Source organism: Sardina pilchardus, chromosome 11 (assembly GCF_963854185.1).
Source record: "Sardina pilchardus chromosome 11, fSarPil1.1, whole genome shotgun sequence".
Classification (NCBI taxonomy): Eukaryota; Metazoa; Chordata; class Actinopteri; order Clupeiformes; family Clupeidae; genus Sardina; species Sardina pilchardus.
Genome location: NC_085004.1, coordinates 9,198,564 through 9,218,563, shown reverse-complemented (window position 1 = coordinate 9,218,563; position 20,000 = coordinate 9,198,564). Strand labels below are relative to the sequence as shown.

At 42.5% G+C, this 20,000-nt stretch overlaps 2 protein-coding genes across 3 annotated transcripts in view; both read left to right on the top strand.

Moving 5' to 3' along the window:
* Window positions 1–13,762, top strand: part of ube2d2 (ubiquitin-conjugating enzyme E2D 2 (UBC4/5 homolog, yeast)) — a 14,370-nt gene extending 608 nt beyond the window's left edge. The window contains exons 2-7 of the mRNA XM_062549453.1: window positions 1,340–1,403; window positions 3,649–3,680; window positions 3,782–3,859; window positions 4,926–5,031; window positions 9,442–9,535; window positions 12,238–13,762. Coding sequence (XP_062405437.1) covers window positions 1,340–1,403; window positions 3,649–3,680; window positions 3,782–3,859; window positions 4,926–5,031; window positions 9,442–9,535; window positions 12,238–12,283 — 420 coding nt within the window. The 3' untranslated portion in view covers window positions 12,284–13,762. The remainder of the gene's footprint in view (window positions 1–1,339; window positions 1,404–3,648; window positions 3,681–3,781; window positions 3,860–4,925; window positions 5,032–9,441; window positions 9,536–12,237) is intronic.
* Window positions 13,763–15,278: 1,516 nt separating this feature from the next.
* zgc:110843 (uncharacterized protein LOC541492 homolog) overlaps window positions 15,279–20,000 on the top strand; it is a 5,916-nt gene continuing 1,194 nt past the window's right edge. Inside the window, exons 1-3 of one of the 2 annotated variants that reach the window (XM_062549452.1) lie at window positions 15,279–15,445; window positions 18,088–18,263; window positions 19,916–20,000. The exon at window positions 19,916–20,000 is cut by the window's right edge and continues 1,194 nt beyond it. In XM_062549452.1, the coding sequence (XP_062405436.1) occupies window positions 15,370–15,445; window positions 18,088–18,263; window positions 19,916–20,000 (337 nt within the window). In that variant the 5' untranslated portion in view covers window positions 15,279–15,369. Of the gene's footprint in view, window positions 15,446–18,057; window positions 18,264–19,915 lie in introns of both variants that reach the window. The other variant, XM_062549451.1, reaches the window with a different exon arrangement.

The following is a 20,000-nucleotide window of genomic DNA, read 5'->3' as shown; positions in this document are numbered from 1 at the left end:
GTTATAGGATTACATTTATTTAGCGAAAACGGCTATATAGAATTCATTATACTAGATGTTAACGTTATAACGTTATACCATTGATGCCAAACGGCTGTTGTCTGTCGACAGCTAGGATAGCGATAGTTTGCTAACGCTACTGAACAAGCTCGCAAACAGCTATGCGTTGAACTTGGATGGCGGCTAACTAGCTAAATGTTTAGCAGGTTAATGTCAGTCCTCCTTGATATTTATACGCTAGCATGGTGTTAAATGTAGCCAATTTAGCTAACGATGTAGTAAGTTGGTAATGAGATGTTTCTTGATAACGATAGCTGATTTATGTTAGCCACTAAGGGCCCTAACGATAGCTTGTTGGCTAAGTAACGTGTGTCGTTCGCTAATGTTAGCGTTCAAGCCGAAAACCAATGTAAATCAGTGATGCAACTGAAGTTGCTGCCAGTTATTACTCCAACCATAGTGCTAATATAAGAACGTATCGAGTATTTTTCTCAACGTTTTGATTTTCTGTAGCACAAACAGTTGAGACAACATAGCCGGGCATAGACCTGACTAGCAATCTGTAGCTAACTGAGCACACGTCTATGACGTTAGTCTGAACTTATATCACAGCACGCAACCGTTAACAAGTAGACAGAGCAAGCTTACAACCATTTTACGCTATGCAGTTGGATGACTTGTTGGTCTCCATCTGAAGATACTCAGATCATGCAATGAAATAACTAGACATTTGTATTTGCTCTCGTTGTATGCAGTTATCCACCCAAGACTGCGTAGCGTTTGACTTTCACTTCTGTAACGAGGGCTGATTTAACATGCTTGTTAGCATTCTTAGCTAAATAGTCATTAGATCAACGAAATACTGAAGTTCTTGCAAAGCATGCATGTTACAATTAGGAGTTTGCTTTATCATGTATTCGCTTGAAGAGAACCCAGATCCCCAAACGACATGTTGATTAGTTCAGGCCTGTTTACAACTGCATAGCTCCACTTGGACTGTCAGTGGAAACATAACGTTAAGGTTAGTGTAGCGCAAGCCTCCATGTCATGAGTGAGACAGGCTTTTTGTATCCTCATGACAGATTGCTACATTGCATTTATATATCCCACCCAAAGCTGCTCTTTAAAATGGTGTAGTGAAGGCACAATCTGATGTGTCAAATTAATCTGGATTCCACCACATTCTTGGGCAGTGTTTTGCATCAAGTCATCAATAATTTCCTCCATTTGGGATTTTGAAAGCATGCCCAATGGGTTTGATTAGTGTTGTAAAACCTGTTTTAGCGTTCCTCTGTTTCTCCTTTTTTTACGCATGTCTAATATTATTTTGTGCTTACAGGAGTTGAATGACTTGGCTCGTGATCCTCCCGCCCAATGCTCAGCTGGACCAGTAGGAGATGACAGTAGGTGTCAGTCAACCATGGCTGTCAATCAATTTGCATGTCAATCAAACCAAACTGTTAACACAGAACATCCCTCTGTCCAAATGAGATCACAAGCATTCCCTCTGTCACCATGTCAGATAAAACTACACCAGATTGGTGTGGAAGGGCTTTTTTAATCGGTCAGAAATAGATCACTCTAAGTTTTAAATATCTGCGACGTGTTTCCCACCATAGCCATAGTTCCTTAGTTAGCAACTTTGTTGGCAATGCAATTTTCCATTGCCAACCAACTAAGTCGCTAACAGTTTAGCAGCTATGGTTTTAGGAAACACCCCAGGACAGTTCATTGTTTGGTCAGTTGACCATCCACCTGCAGTGTTGAACATGAGCTTATAGAAAGTGCTTTCATATTGCAAAACTAAAATGGCCTGTTATAATTATTGACTTGACCACCCATTGAGGGCACTCATGCCCAGTTAGTTAATGTGGTTCACCAGTTTGTGATTAGGCATTATTTGTTGTGTGCGTTGTTAGTTTTGCTTTGTTTTGCACGTGTATTACATTCAGGATGAGCAGAACTCATCATGTCATGAGTAAATGTACTGTACATGACCTGAAGCTAAAAGAAAATATGGATGTAAGCGCTAGATTTCATCTATCAAGTAAATGACTACTCAGGTTGAGGGCTTATTTCAAATCCAGAAAGCGATGGATGTGTAAGCAATGGCTGTGTATGACGCTTCTAGAGGTTAACACATGCAAATATCACACCCACGTCAAAGGATAACAGCTTATTGCTACAGTGGTAAAATGTTTTCTCATAATTACTGATACATGTATTTGGTTAAAACCAATCATTCTACTTTTTCCCACCTGGGACAAATAATCGTTGAATGACTAGGCTAAAGCAGACAACAATAATCCAATAAAACCCAAAGGTTTGCCTACTGAACGTGTTTCATAGGTAAGCTCTGTAAGTGAAACATGCTTGTGTGCGTTGAAAAGTCATTTTAGGGAAGGTCTTTATGTCTGGGCCTACAGGATGAATCTGATGCAAACATATGCACTATATGGCGTAGTTACAGGAACGTTCTGTAGTGCTTTGTGTGAAGAGGTATGCATTTCATTTGACTTTCATCTCTGCTTATGAGATATGTTTTGGTGTTGGCAGTAAGTGGTGTAAATATTGGTGCCATTTTAGGCATTTTCATAACTATTTATAGATGTTTTGTTGACATTTCGCTCTGTGTTTATTTGCATTGCAAACGTGTTTGAGAACTAGGTGCATCTCATTTGCATTAGAGTCACAACAGCATTTAGGGCTGACTTTAGGGCCTATGCTTAATGGTTTATCATTAGACAGGTCTAATCAATAATTGATAATCTGAATCAACAAGCCCTGTTCCTTTTGTCTTCCTGTTTCATCTGTCGCTGTGCAACACCAGGGCGGGAGCTCTAAAAGAATGTTCAGAGGCCCCCCCAACCCCCCCTGACTGTCGCCATGGCGATACACACAGTTATCATTGTGACAGAGGGGCCCCTACTGCCAAAAATGGTGGGGTGTTGGTGGCATAGGGACCTGCAACATCACAATACCTGAGCCGTACAAGGAAATGTTGCTACTTCCTGCTAAGCACCTGGGGGTATTTTCTAAGTAGGTGTTTTAGTGCCAAACCTGGGTACGTTGGCTCAAGGTTAGTGGTGAACCTCTAAAAAGTATAGCCCCATGATTTTCTAGGGGAATGAAGGGTTGCACATAGGGTTGTTTTGTTTTGAGGTTTACCACTGCCTTAGCTTACCCAGGTGTTTGTCTAAATGACAGAGTGACCCGTTGTAACCTGAAAGGTGTGTTTGTGTCAGGTGAACACACCGCTTCCGTCCCGCTAGTGCAAAAGCAGTGACTAACAGTAAAACGTATTGTTTTCAGGCAGTTCCATCCTGGAAATCTGTATTGTTCCACAGATGCATTTATTTTAACAGAGAGATAGAGGTTTTTTTTTTTTCAACAAAGATTTATTTTAAAGCAGAGTTATTTATGACAGGACATGTGAGTGGCACTAGCAAGAGCATAAATCTTAGTGTGCTTAAAAGGGTTATTAGGCCTGTATTTGTATTTTGCATGTTTGAGGGGATGAGCAAATGAAAGGGAGTTTGGTGCTGTACAGTAGTACGCATCTCTAAGATGGGCGAGTAGTCAGGGACTTCATCTCATTTCTGTTGAACCCCAGACCGATACATCTAATCACCTCATTTTTCTCCCCAGTGTTCCATTGGCAGGCCACAATAATGGGACCTGTAAGTACCTCTGTCTTACCTGTTCATGTGCATGGAGTAAAGCCTATTTGTTGTTGTTGTTGTGGTGTTTATAAATAACTATGTGTTTCTGTTCTGAACAGAATGACAGTCCTTACCAGGGTGGAGTGTTTTTCCTCACTATTCACTTCCCCACAGACTACCCCTTCAAACCGCCAAAGGTGAGGCGCTGGGTACTTTGGGTAATTGAGTCTAGACTGCTGCCAAGGAAGTGTAGTTTTGTGGAACTTTTGCAAAGGGACATAATTGTGAAGGGCAGATGCATTCTGGGAAGTGTAGTCAGGGAATGGGCAGCTAGCGGTTGTGAGGAGACGATTACTGAATGTGACCAACCAATTCTATGGGCTTAAAATCGCATACAATCCCTGACTTCACCTTTAAGAGTCGAGGCTGTGTAGGGTGCAGGCAGTTAATCATTCTTTTGAGTTAAGTAATGGCATTGAGTTTTCTTGTGCTCACTGTACATTATGCAACCTAAATCACATTTAAGCACCACACTCAACACAAGACTCCACACAACACACAGCGGCACACCAAGCTTTTGGGCAGTTTCAGAATATCATTTTTTTTAGTATTTATTTATTTATTTATTTATTTATTTTCTGTTTTTACAAGTTATGACAATTGTAGTTCTGTTAGATGGATCAGGGTGCTCTTGTTTCGGGAGTTTTTTTTGTTTGTTTGTTTGTTTGTTTTGCGGTCCAAAGGTGGTGCCGCTATAGTTCCATTTCCTGTATTGTGTTGCTCTTCCTTTTGCCCCCAGGTGTTGTCATACCACAGTTGACGTGTGTGTGTGTGTGTGTGTGTGTGTGTCTGTGTGTCTGTGTGTCTGTGTGTCTGTGTGTCTGTGTGTCTGTGTCTGCTGGTACTTGAGCTATCTGAGCGGTTCTGTAGCGCTGCTGAAGATCTCCTCTCCCTCATTCAAGACCTTAAGTCTGATGCAGTGGGATGGAATAGTTTTAAGGCATGAATGACTGCTTTGTGTATGACCTTTTGCTGGCAAATCTTCAACTCAAATTTTCATTTGCATATTGTATTATGCAACAGGACAGCTTACCATTAGCGTTATGAATGTCATAACATTGATGTTTGCAGAGTTTTGTGAAGTAGTCTGTACGCTTTCTCTCAGCCATCGTTGATGTTTCCCCCAACTCACTTTTTCTTCTTTTTTTGCCTTTTTTCTTTCTTTTTCACCACATGTTATTCTTCGCTCTGATGCGCCGGCAGGTTGCGTTCACCACAAGAATCTACCACCCGAACATCAACAGCAACGGAAGCATCTGTCTCGACATTCTGAGGTCGCAGTGGTCCCCCGCCCTCACTATCTCCAAAGGTAACACACACACACACACACACACACTTCAGAGGCAGGGAACACGGACTCTCCTGCATGACTAGTGCATGCTTACATACCTACTGGTGCACTCGTACCTGTGGAAGACGCAGGAGGCGTCGTGGCAGGAACATGTATTTCTGGTTGAGCTGAAGAATGTGGAGCGTGCAGGATCAGCGCAGGTTTTCGTGCTTGAGCATATTCAGGCCTTGGTCAAATGCACCTCGTTTTTTCTCTTTTTTTCTCCACACACACTTGAACACTCCTATGCTTCCTAAGAGGATTTATGTCGTGTCAATATGGCATTTGTACATTTGTTCCTAGCTTGAAAGAAGCTACACTCTCTCTGTAGTCAGGTGAAGAGTTCGTAATCTAAAACATGTCATGAGAGCTTCTTTTTTCAATCCCAAACATGAAGATATCAGAGTAAGCAATTCATTAGCCCCACAATGCCATGCAGTGGCTCCACAATATCTACTTCGCCACACACACACACACACACACACACACACACACTCCAGCAGTGGCTTGTCAATATCTACTTCGCCACACAGACGCGATGTAGTGGCCTTGTCTGGATTTGGCCATTGATGACCATACACACTTCTCTACAAGTGTTTTCCACTGCTTGTTATCTGACCTTTTGGATATTGCAAATGCTTCTCTTATCTCCGGCGGTTTCACAGCATTAAGATTGTGAAAGATCTTAAGAGTGGTCTCATCTATATTTACCAACTATACAGGCCTATTTCGGACCTTACCTTTATAGGCAGACTTATTGAGAAATTAGTTTTTTACTAAATCAATAGTTATTTAAATATAAATGGCTTCTATGACCACCTCCGGCCAGGCTCGTCAACATCATAGTTCTGTAATTTGCCCAGTTAAGGTGTGCAGTGGTGCGTTACAGATTAGGAAGCTGTGGACTCAGGAAGTGTCCGTATCCACGATATTCCGCAGCTTTCAATGGGGGTCGCCATGACACCGAAATGGTTTTCTATTTCCGGCGAAGCTGCATTGTATCTGTTATGTTTTAACGTGACTGTTTACGGTGCTTGACATATCATAACGCATATAAAAGTAAACTTTTCTATTTTATATCGGTTATATATGATGTAGTATATACATGCTGAGGGCAGAATTGTCAACATTTCGAAAGAAATCTAAGTTGAGGCATAATCTAGTTAGCTACGGAGAACGCACATGTTAAAGGGATATTCCGCCATTTTTGGAAATACGCTCATTTTCCACCTCCCCTCGAGCAAAACAATCGATATTTACCTTGTTCCCGTTCATCCAGCCATTCTGTGAGTCTGGCGATACAACTTTTAGCTTCAGCCTAGCATAGATCACTGAATCGGATTAGACCATTAGCTTCTCGCCTGCTAGCTTCATGTTTAAAAGTGACTAAGATTTCTGATAATTTTCCCATTTAAAACGTGTCTCCTCTCAAGTTAGAAAGGGCAATAAGACCAACTGAAAATGAAACCTGGCGTTTTTCTAGGCTGATTTGACATGGAACTACACTCTCATCTGGCGTAATAATCAAGGCAACTTGCAAACGTACCATAGGCGCAGTGATATCGTACGCAGCATCTGAAAATAGTCCCCATAGACATCAAGCAGTAGTAGTGCCAGTAGCTGCAAGTTGCCTTGATTATTACGCCAGATGAGAATGTAGTTCCATGTCAAATCAGCCTAGAAAAACGGCAGGGTTCATTTTCAGTTGGTCTTATTGCACTTTCTAACTTGAGAGGACACACGTTTTAAATGGGAAAATTACCAGAAATATTAGTCACTTTTAAACATGAAGCTAGCAGGCGAGAAGCTAATGGTCTAATCCGATTCAATGATCTATGCTAGGCTGAAGCTAAAAGTTGTATCGCCAGACTCACAGAATGGCTGGATGAACGGGAACAACGTAAATATCGATTGTTTTGCTCGAGGGAAGGTGGAAAATGAGCGTATTTCCACAAATGGCGGAATATCCCTTTAACAGAATGAACGGAAGTTGAAAACAGTATCGTAACCATCGCAACGATACATATTTCCGGGTTAAGGAATAAGGTGGATACTGTTGAAGTGATACCTATGGGACAGGAATTACTTAGTGTCCGTCGACACGTATGTATCAGAGAAAACAGCCATGCCTCATGAGGCTCCACCCGCATCCATTTCTTGGGCCTCTTTTGATCCTGCACACGCTTCCTCCTCGCCAGATCTTTCCACAGTACAAGGTTGCTTGTCATGATTATGCAGACGCCACCCCAATCTACCTTGCTCTTTCACCAAATGACTTTGGTCTGGGCCTTGACAAAGTGAATGGCTCGATGCAGAATTTCTCTCCAGTTGAATAAAGACGAGACTGACTGAGTTCTGGTGGGGGGGATTAGGGAGGCACTGTGGCGGAACTGGCTACAGTGCTCATGCCACATTCGGGTCCACGTGCCCATGGGAACCCAGGTTCGGTCCGATCTGGGTCACTTCTTGATCCCACCTCATGTGTCTCTCACTTGCTTCCTGTCGCTCTCCTCACTGTTTGGATTAAAGGCATAACACAAAAAAGGAGAAAATATTAAAGCCTGATGCCTGCTTGGAGACTAGGGTACTTCAGACCACAACTTGTCAAAAGCACACCAAAAAGAATGATCCATTTAATCGTGGATTGGGATCTTAGTTCCAGTTGTCACATTAAAGGCATGGCTAACAGGGAGGCTACACCTGACCCTCCAGTCGTCAGCTCTTTGCACTGACTTCAAGTTAAGAGTTCTACTGCTCGCTTGTTATGTCTTATGGTCATCATTGACTGATCTAGTGTAGGGATGCACCATATATCGGCAGCTGATATATTATTGGCCGATAAGTGAAAAAATGAAAATAATATCCGGCCGATAACAGAATTCTGGCCGATAAGGCGCAGGCCTATCTATGGGTTATTACCATGTGTCTGTACAGAATTGAATGTATTAAAGCACATAAATATTATATAGGCTATATATGGCCTGATGAAAGTGGACAGACACACACTGACTAGGCTACAGTGTGGAAGATCTACTCCAAGAAAATCCTTGTAAAAGACCGATAGATAGCCAATCTGAACACCTGCTTGTACACCAACCAGCGGTAGCTATATCACACATTGCCAGCTTTCGCTGGGCCTCGCAAAAAAAGCTACTTAAGATTATATCGCGGTCACTCATCTAAAATCTTAACTAGCCCACTACCCATGTTATTAGGCTACCGGCTTGCCGACTATGAGGGCAGCGGAAAGTGAAAGTAAAGCTGTGATCGCGCGGTCAAGTCGAAGTGAATAACGGTTGAAGTAGGCCTAAACAACTTTTACAACAATGAATCCTGATTGCCCCTCCACTGCTGCTGGGGCTTTTGCTAAAGGCAAATGCGTGAAATACAAGCTTTACAGTGAAAGACGTAGGCTAACTTCTGATAACGATAACGAAATAAATGGTTTATTTTAACACGGTGGAGAATGACTCATTTGGCGCTTCAGTGCTGTAGCCTCGCAATAAATTAGAGCTAGAATGTCCTAGTCGTAACCATAATAATTAATTTGGACTATTTCACTCTTATACATTATTAGGCTACATGTTTTACATTCCATGTAGGCTACACTGCCAGACATGTAGCCTAAAAAAAGACAATAACATGTTGACGTTGCAAGGAGGACTTTTTTTTTTTTTGCACTGTTTGGCTGACAGCCTCCTATGCACCCTACATGTGCATCAGTTCTAGGCTCAATTTCATTTCCAGGGAAAGGTTTTTATTTTCTATATTTCAACCTAGTGTGGGCCTACAGCAGAAATAAGTGCCTGGCATGTGGGGGCGTGGCATCACGATGGTTGCTTTCCATCGTGATGTCTGTCAACCATCACAATGGACGATGATCTCGTCCATTGGCATAACCCTAGTAGGCCTAGTTCCAAGTTGTATTTTAGTATTATATTTGCATTACGTTAGCTTGGATTTTGTAGTATTACCTTGAAATATGCTAACCATTTCTGCATAATGAGTTAAAACATCGGGGTTTACATCGTTAACTTGGAGCCCTGGTTGAAACGCGGCTCATGCGAGGCACAAACTGAAAGTTAGGCTTCTAAATGCGCAAGGTGGTCAAAGTAAAAATAATTATTAGGTTATCTATTTGTAGTGTTCTAGTTAACTTGGTGTTAAGTTAAATATAACTTCTGCCCTTTTAACAGTCATCACTTTGTTGTAGCACTTTTGCAGTAAGCATTTCAGTGGGTTTAGTTAAAAAGAAAAGTGTGTGTTCACACGCGCATTTGCCATATGTGTCGGCATCTCAGTTCTCTCCATGTTTGCGGGCTCACACACTGTGTGTGTGTGTGTGTGTGTGTGCTTCCATGAATTTTAACTCCACACTTCCCTCCACAGTTCTCCTGTCTATCTGCTCTCTGCTGTGTGACCCAAACCCAGATGATCCTCTCGTACCCGAGATCGCCCGCATCTACAAGACTGACAGGGAAAAGTGAGTATACACGCACACAGACACACACACACACACACCCAAGTATGCATGTGCGCACGCACATACACGTACACACACATGCCATTTTGTAGACCTGCAGGGGAATGTGAGTGTACACAGGTAATGCAAATGGACTGAGACAGGCATACACAACGTATGTAAAGATGAGCCTATAGCACGTAGATCAATGTTGCGGCGACAAGCTACAGCATTTCCATAATGCCTTGTGCTGAATTACTGTCAGGCAACATTTCAGTGACTTAAAATGTGGCCCTTTGACAGTGAAGCTGGCTATGGTGCCATAAGTGTAACAGTCAGTGTGTTATGATCAGGTCTTCTGTGATGTAGCATAAAGACCTTCTTAAACTGTGCGTGTTTAGATGTTAATGGCATATGGTAACATCATAAAGTTAATGGCAAATAATTGTCCTATTGGTCTTTATCCATATCATGTCACACTTAACATGCATGTCAAAGCAACCAGCAGTGGTTTTCAGGAATCTAATGAGGCCATGTCACCATGATCTCTCTACAGGCTACATACCAGAGACGACACAGCTACTTTAAGACGAGGATGAGTGCTATTGCTCCCCACACATGTGCACATAGAACACACGTACAAGAGTGAATTCTCTAAGAAATGTCTCTACTCCCGTGAGGCATGCTCTCAGTACTCTAGCTAGCTTTCAAAGCTGGGTTGTGATGTGTGTGCAATCGCTTAGGTTTGCAGTCGCCAGTAGACATCACTGTTCAAACTGTAGCCTCACAAGGCCACATGTGACAGATGAGTTATGATATTGATCTGCGGACGCCTTGGTCAAACTGTGGAGAACGGCAACAAGGCCTCCCCTTCAGATGCACTCTTAAAAGTCTTAAAAGTACTGAAAAAAGTCATACATTTTATGTTGTCAAATTAAGGCCTTAAAGGAATAGTTCGGAATTTTGGACATGGGACCTCATTTCCGACTTTACCGAGGTGATATAGGTTGGTGGAGACCGTTTTTATCGCGTTTAGCCCCTTCCTTCAGTTGCAGCGTCCCCCTTTGCTAACGCTGGTTCTGAGCTAACGCATTTGAATGGTAACATCAGTCTGACATCAACAACAGTCTTACTCACTCCACCGCACACCCGAGACAAGTCAATTAAAACGCCAGACTATCGATATACATGTCCGTGTTGATAGAATAATTTTAGAAATAAAACTAACCTTGCAACTCAATGAATGATTTATTACATTTTGAGGGACTAGTTTCTCCATATCAATCCGCCACTGCCATACAGGGAACAAAGTAGGCTATTGCAATGCGATGCAAGGTTAGTTTTATTTCTAACATTGTTCTATCAACACAGGCATGTGCATCGATAGTCTGAAGTTATAAATTATTTGTTTCGGGTGTTCTGTGGAGTGTTTTCAGTGGCAGGCTGGATGTTACCGTTGACTTGCGTTATCTCGGCACCAGGTTAGCACGAGATGAACGCCGCAACTCAAGGAAGGGCAGAAATTCACTGAAAATGGTCTTCACCGACCTATATCACCCCAACTAAGTTGGAAATGAGGTCCCATGTCCAAAATTCCGAACTATTCCTTTAAAAGTATTGAATTTCGTTTACGAAGTCTTGAATTTCATTTACAATGTCTGAAGTTTTCCTTTGGTAGAATTAATGATGAATTTGGTAGAATCAAATTAACTTTCGTAGAGACCACGATATTGTAGATCTCAAGGGAAAAATATGTGTCTCTTCAGAAGATAAACTAATTATCACTTTTATTTTTAAACTTTGTGTACACGGTTCTCATCCCACATTTACGCCATTCTAAAGTGAAATAGCGTAAGCGCAGGTGCGTCTGTAGCGTCACAGGTGGGATGTAGACATAAATATTCAAAATTAGGAAATTAGCATAGCAATATAGCAGCATGGTTTCTTCTAAGGTTGTGAGGTATCGGTATTAAACCTCTAACCTGATGTTGCCTTTTTTGCATGTGAACAAATAGACATGGGCTACAGTATTCAACTCCGGACTATGGGCTATAAAGAGTTCCTGTGATGAATACATGAAGTTTGAACACTATAGATTGCTCCAAAACTGACTTGTGCCATTCCAAGACCAAAGCAATGACTTCCCATGTTGTAGTCTTTTATTCCTCATCTGAAATATTCCATCCTGCAGGGGACAGTTTATTATGTAATGTGAAGACTGTTTTCACGACATGGTTAGTTAAACAAATTAACTAGCGTGAAGTAAAACATTTCAAATCAACAATAGCAAGCCTAATCTACCCTATGTTATTTGTATAATGTTGGCCTGAAAAAATGTTCTCTGATTTTTTTTTTTTACCCCCCCCCCCCAAAACAAGTATGCATATCTTGTTAGCATATACAACTAGAGTAAACATGGTAAGTGTCTATAAGGACATCTTAATGATAATTCATGCTCGGAAAAAAGGGTTTCAAAGTGTTGAGTTTACGTTGGAGGATCCTGGGGGTACCCTGTGCACATCCCTGAACTTGATTTGATCTGAACTTGGACTTGACTACTTCTCCTGGGTTGGGTGCTAGTATAGTTTAGTCGGGAGCTTTTGGGAGGTTTAGAAATGTTAAGTGTAGTGGTAATTGATTTGGTTGGTAATATTTGTTTGATTGGCAGAGATGTGTGCTGGTGTGTGTGTAGTGTTCTGACCTTGACTCTTCTCCCCCTGCAGGTACAACAGAATAGCTCGGGAATGGACACAAAAGTATGCAATGTAGTTCTGGAGCTCGGATTCACGGCGGGAACAGCAAACAAACAAACAAATGAATAAACAAACAGCCCACGCCACCTCTCTTGTCTCCGTAACCACGGCGACACTCGAAAGATTAAGAGAAAAAAAAAAGCAAAAGCAAACAAAAAAACAGGTCTCAAATTCCATTGGAGTGCTTTGCTCCTGGCCACGTCCCTTCCCCTTCCCCAAACTCCTTGACCTTTGACCTTGCCCAGCAGACATGGTGTGTACATACTCTCTCCGCCCCGACCACGTGACCCCATCCCTCTCTCTCTACTTCTCTATCCACTCTCTCTTCTTTTCCATCTCTCATCCCACCATCTTTCCCTCCTTCACCCCCCTCCCACCCCACAACATGCACGCTCCATGTCTTGCTCTCACCTTTGTCGCCATGGCGACTTGTCCCGCCCCCTCCGAGGTTCAGTCAGAACTAGCTGGCGCAGCGTTGCGTTTTTTGTTTTGTTTTTTGTTTTGTTTTTTTTGTTTTGTTTTTTTCCATAAGCATTCCTACATTCGTCATTCTGAAAGAAAAGGTAAATAATAATAAAAAAAAATAAAAAAATAAATACGATTTTTAAAAATAAGTAAACAAGCAGTTGCTGGAGCCTGGTGGCCTGGGAGGAGGGCCGGGTGAGTTGGGGGATGGTGAGGGGAGGGGTTGATGCAGGGGCGTTCACGATATAATGGACCTTCACGTTCTCATCCTTTCCACGGCTCGCGCTTGTACTTGCGGCTGGGAGGGGGGTGTTCTTTTTTCCTTTCTTCTGGTTTAGTCTTTTTTTTTTTATTTCTTCCTCCTATCTGGGTCAGTGGAGGGGTATGCTGGCTTGTATTTTGTATAAAATCTTTAAGGAATTCTTTTAAATAAAATCATAGCAGACCATTAATGGGGGAAAGACCGCTGATCTTTTGGATCATTCTAAAGGACTTGAATTCTATAAATATATAAATATTTGTTTTTCCATTCGCCATAACCATGACTGTCTCTCCTCCATTTCCCTCCCCCCTCCCCCCACAACCTTTTCCTTCCCCTTACCCTCACATATACACACACATACTCTCCCTCTCACTCACTCACACACATGCACAAACATGCACACACAGTCATACACACACACAAACAGGCGAGATGTGGACCAGTTTATTTAAGCCCCTCTTTAGTTGAGTCCTTGTGTTCTCTGGTTGGCTCTTGAGCCTTAGGTTGTGTTTTTGTTTTAGAAGCTAACATGCGGCTGTGGGGGTGCGCGCTGGCCCCCCTCCCCTCGCCCCTGCCCCCTGCTCCCCCAACCCCCACCCCTCCAGCAGAGGACCACCTCCAAACACACATTTACACATGCATACATACATACATACATACATACATATGCACACACACATACACAACTCTGTATATTTAATTACCGGAAAGCTCCATCGGGCTTTGTGTGTTGATTAAAAACTGTGTAATAAAATGATTACTAAAGTCTCACTGTCTTCAGATGTTTGGGTTACTTTTGATGTGTGTTCGCTTAGGTTACTTATGAGGAGTGTGTGTTCAGATGCTTGGGTTACTGCTCATGAGTGGATGTTCGCTTGGGTAATATGACAAGTGTGAGTTTTGGCATCTGACTGTCCTTAGATGCTTTGGTTACTTATGATGAGTGTGTTCAGATATGGCGAGTGTGTATTTTTTTACGTGGTGTAATTCTGATTCAGAGGCCTATGATGCCAACACCATAATATTTCGGTGGAATTGGCGGAATTTTGGTGAGAAGATTCATCTTTTAATGTGAAGTTTTGATTTTTTGAAGGATTACATTATTGCATTGTTGCTTCGGTTAAAAGGTGTCAGTCAAATGTAATGGAAATCAAGGTCATGTTTTGCCCCTGAAATGCCATACTATATATATTGTCAGTATGTCAGTGCCCTTTAATGTGGAAATTAGTAGCCTACTTGTCTAAAACATTCATGCTACTACTTGGACTACTCTGAAAGTTGTATTGTTAATTTGTCCACTTGAGAACTTGTGATCGGACAGTGGGTGGCACTGTTTGGTGTCTCAAAAACGGAAACATCAAAACAAAAACAGTTGTGGGACCCTTCACTGAATTTTGATCTGAAGTCAATGGCATTGACATTCCTGACCATATCTGCCACTATTGGCATTGCATGGCTAACTTCTCAGTCCATTGTGCTTTTACTACGCAGTTGCGTGTGAAGTCTGTTCAAATGTGCACTTAATTGTCTGGTAAAATGCTTATAATGCAGTTTCTGATAGCATAGAGCAGAGGTTTTCAACCTATGATTGGCCAAAGCAAACCAGTGTATGGTTACTACTTAATGTGGGCAATGTCTTATATTATTATAGTGCATAACAGGTAATTCTTAAGTTATGCTCATTTGTCATTTCATCTGCAGCCTTCATTGTACTGAGCCTTCAGCGATATGCTCGATATTGATTGAGCATGCGTAATAGATCACGCACTTTATGATGACTAGGCCTCCCTACAACCGTTTTAAGAAGCGTGGTTATGGATGCATTTAAAAGTAGCCATTAAACCAATTTCGTGAGCTTGTAACGCATTGGGTTCCCACAATTCCACCGCGCATCTCACGGTACACTAGTTCAAAGAGTAGAACACCGTTACACCTGTTGGGAAGGCTGTCACCATTCATTCAGGTAGCCTACGGGAAAGTCCCTTATTCGGCATCTTGATAGGTCTATCAGTATTTTATTCTCTGAATTTTTCTCTGATGGGGCGGCTGAGTATGGCTCTAAGTAAGCAGGACTTTGCCTAAGTTCTGATTTAAGTAGCCTACACTTACAAATGCTGGCACAAATTCTACTTCGCGTTATGTTCAGTGGTTGGTTGGATCATCACTTCGGACTTTATTCGAACGGCTCTAAGTTCCTTGAAGGCACAATGCGCTCAACGCGATCCGTCCAAGCTTCTGTCCCTATTGGTCAGTTCACCTGTGACGCTGCTGAGTCGGGTCCCGTCACCACAAGCTGGATAAGGACAAGGTTCAGACCTGTCGTTTACTGACCTTGCTGTGAACTAATTTCTAATTTTGTTGTAAAGCAAACCAGGATGGCATCGCCGCCTTTTCCGCCTCTCCCTAACCTACCCTCACCTGCGGGCACCACAGGATTCAGAGTTTCGAAAGGTAGGAATTTCCAAGTAGGCTATTTAAATTACCCAGCTTGATATCAAGTTAACTGCAGGAGTCTAGTTCGTGTTACTGTTTATATTCTCCAGAGGGCAGCCATGAATGACCAACTCCTATTTGGTGACCCTGACGCATTTGGGCGGAATAATAGGCTAATAATAAAAAAATATTGTTGGCCTGCAGTGGCCTTTGTACACTTCAACAACAGCATAATTATCCTGAATGTCGGACATATATCCACTAAAGGGTTCCACTTTCCTCTGCATAACAAAATGACCTATGGAGAATATGGCGCTTGCCAGAGCGAAAGTGTGAATGGTGTTGAAAACTTTGTCTCGGCGCAACAAAACACTGATGTCTGTATTGGAGTTTTGGACGGTGTTGCTGCATCCTAGGCTATTCCTTCACACAGCCTATAGCTGCCATACATCTGCGTGATTCTTAAGCCATAAAGCTCCGGGACTGGCCGGAGGCGACACAGAAAATATCCGCGGCCTGACCACCATAGGCGGATTGTAGGCTACTGTGCCAGGAGAGAGAGCGCTCGTTTTAGGAAACTCGTGTTGCGCACCTGACTAGACCCTTGTCGCCATGGTTACGCTATAGGATGAGCTACTCCCGTTAACCCAGATCAGCGGTAACCCGGATTTCTCGCGGACGACGCATGGGATAGCTCTCGCGCGAATTGGTATAGTCAGACTGGGGTATTCCGGGTATTCCTGTCTTGAAATGGCACTTACACATTTCGTTTAACCTTAAACTGCAGAATAAGACGAAAGGAGATGAGTGTTTCACGCACAGGCTATTGCATTATCCAGTGCGCAGCAGCGAACCCGCGTGGAGGGTATGGATAGTGTGAGGAATCCCTGTATCCGGTTTCATACACAAAGGTCATTTGAGGCTGCGCTAGACAGAGTCAACAGGAGTGTCTCTGGAAATGCAATTCCTGGAAATATCACGTTTGGTTAAGGTTGTGGTGCGTGAAATGGAACATAGATCCATTGGCTGTTTAAGGAGTTCCGTCTGACCCAATTGCACGTTACTTATCAACATACCTTCTCAGATTAGGCTGTGGCTGTGCTGCGAAGATTAGATTGCGTTCCACACACAGAACCCATAATAGCCTACATAATGGACATGGACTGTTCATAATGATATTGAAGCTACTGCTGTCTTTGTGCAACGGTGACTGGTGTGAAGAAAAAACACAAGAGAACAAGGCTTTTTTCATTGTCATCGATCAGAGGTTCTCAACCTTTTGGGGGGCAAAGCATGCCAGAGATCAAACTAAAGCAGCAGGCACACCGACTTATGGTTACAGATTTGAAAGTAGGTCTACCGTAATGTTATGTGTTATGTCACACACACACACACACACACACACACACACACACACACACACACACACACACACACACACACACACACACACACACATTGTAAGCTGTCACAGAGGTGCTCATTCTTATGCCCACATTTTTTTCTAGAGTTCCAAGCTGAGACCACTGCTATAGGGATATGCTCACGTGATGCTGACTGAGTTATTTAATCAAGAAGCTGTGTCATTTATGCCTTTAAAAACAGCCCTATAGCCCCGTGGTTCTCAAAGTGTGGGGACTACTAGTGGGGAATAGAGACAGGTCAGCGGGGGGCGGGGGCATGGGTTTTTTTTTATCTATAATAATACCTTTAGTGTTTTTTTTTGACAAGATCATGGATTCAAAAGAGCCATGCACAAACACAGGAGTCATAAACAGACCACATATGAATTAAAATAGCATCTGATAACAGCGGACCAAGACAGGAAGTGCAACGTGGAACCATTTTATTTTTTAAAACATTAGGCCTACCGTTTTGCCAATTTGATGGGTCAGGTGGGGCTTGAAACCCCGTGCATTTCCAAAGTGGGGACGACAGAAAAGGTTTGAGAGCCACTGCTATAGCCTATCTCATGAGCCTGTATACATAAATCATAAGCCACGTAACCGTAAACATACACCGGGTTCCTCAGAATCCCACGGCACACCTCATAGGGTACACCACCAGAGTGCCTCGCCATCAGTGAGAACTCCCGAAATGTCCCAACTGTTAGCCGCGGCTTATACATCGACGTTGCAAAATGTCTTCAGCTATGTTAATACAGGGGGGCAGTTAATATGGTATTGATATGGTATTGATGTTTTTGTTTCTTTTAACTTGCATAAAACACTCTACTGCAGCTTATACACAATGCGGCTAATACACAGGAAAGTACTGTACTGGTGTAGACATCCAAAAGTAAAACAACAGGATAGAATATACAAAGTCAAGTTAAGTCGAGTTCATTTATTCATCGTGTTCCATACACATGGGGTAATTCAGTGTGCTTGCAAAGGAGGGTTCAAACCAAAGATTTGCAACGAGATGAACTGCAACGTTCTGAAACCTTGCAACTGCGACTAGACATGGTGAATGCTTTGCGATGGCTTGCAACAACTGCCAAAGACGTGCCAACATCAATTCACACCGCTGTTACTCCTTCTGCAACGGTTTCGTCTCGTCGCGGATCTTTGGTGTGAATTGGGCCTAATAGAAGGCTAATAGAAGAGCCTCTGTGTGTGCGTTTACAGACCAGCTGACCACCATCGTCCCTGTTGCAGTGGCCGCGGTGGTGGGCACCTACCTGGTGAGCAGGTACTTTAGTGGCGGCCGCAGCTGCTCCAAGGGGAAGGTGAATCTGACCCAGAACAAGGACAGCCCCAAGGTGGTGCACAGCTTCGACATGGAGGACATCGGCTCCAAAGCCGTCTACTGCCGCTGCTGGAGATCTAAGAAGGTATCCACATATGCAAAACACACACACACACAAGAAACAAACTCAGATTCCCATTTGTAGCTTACACATAGGACTAGTTTGTCATTCATGGTTTAAGCCAAGTCTTAGCTTTTTTCAGTGGAGATTTTCATTGACGTTGTCTTTCAGTCTAGGACCAGAAAATATACTATTACCTACAATCAGATCCTAATTTTGTGATTCTATTTTGGAATTCAGATCCATGCATGCTATGAGCCACATGTGTGTAAATGCCCTTGTCAAATGATGTCAGCCATAGACATTTCAATGTTGTACATTACATTACATTACATTTGGCTGACTGAACTGATTCAGTTATAGACATCTCAATGTCTATAACTGACATAAAAGATATGTCACAACCACAGACATATAAATGTCAATTTAGAAAACCTTGTCATGAAGACACTATGACTTCTACATAACGTTTTTTGATTGTATTCATTGAATATTAACTCACAATGGGAGAATAAACGTTATATTCACTGACTTGTCCTAAAGTGAAGTGCAGGGAATTTACATGATTTCCACACACTGTACAGCAGCTTAAAGTGGTGGAAATTCCCGATCAGGCAACTTGTAATTAAGCCACATTTGAACATCTCAAAGCCAGTGTAATTGCACAGTTAACCACATTGAGCAACAAAAACTAATGATAGCCTATTGACATGAAATTGCATAAAACCTGGATTGAGGTTAGGTTTATGCGCTAGATCAATGCAATCATCAATGGTTGTTAAACACTGACAGTTCATCTGTAATAAGGTTAAAGGGTATGCAACAGTGCAATCCATAAAATACACAAACTAACACAAAATAAAAATGCCTTTAAAAAATGAGCCGCAGTATAGTTTCATTACTTCTGTATGTTAGCTTGAAGCTTCACATTATTGTTCTCTTAAAACTATGGCTTTTCTCAACGTGTATGATTATGTTTACCTGCTTGATGCTTTTATCCAAAGTGATTCATTTACAAGAATACTGAATCATCAGCCTACATTAATCATATTATTATTATTATTATTATTATTACCATTATGTTTCTTAGTCGTGGTTTTACTTTATGGAGTTGATGGTGTCTGTAGACACTGCGTTGTTTAAGCTCAGTTGTAACAACAGAACGTGTGACCATGGTCACTATGGTTAGACAAAGGGCCTGTCTAGGCAGCCCAGAGTCATGGTGGATCAGTGGTGTTTCAGAAGTGTGTTGTGTCTCTGACTGTAAAGGGCGGGACACACCAACCCGATAATCCGCCGTCGTAAGCGTGAGTGTAAAGGCGGGCGCCCACCGAACACACCGTTCAGTGGTGTGGGCTTGACACGCGGGATTTTAGGATCGTTTTGTAACACCCCTGTGCGGCTGCTGCGCGGCAGACGTTTCTAGTGGGCTTTGCTCCGTTAAAAATAATGGAGTTCTCTTTTTTTTCTTGTCGCGCTGCGTACTTTATGTAACACACATGATCTGATTTATGATCACCATTGATATCTGGTAGATACAGTATGTCATATGCCATAATGGTGCTGATATGATTGTAATGTGTGTTTCTTATTGTTCTGTGTGTGTTTGTGTGTGTGTGTGTGTGTGTGTCTGTGTGTCTGTGTGTGTGTGTTTGCTGGTGTACTTTTCTCTGCAGTTTCCCTATTGTGATGGCGCACACGCCAAACACAACGAGGAGACTGGTGATAATGTGGGCCCTCTGATCATCAAGAAGAAGGATG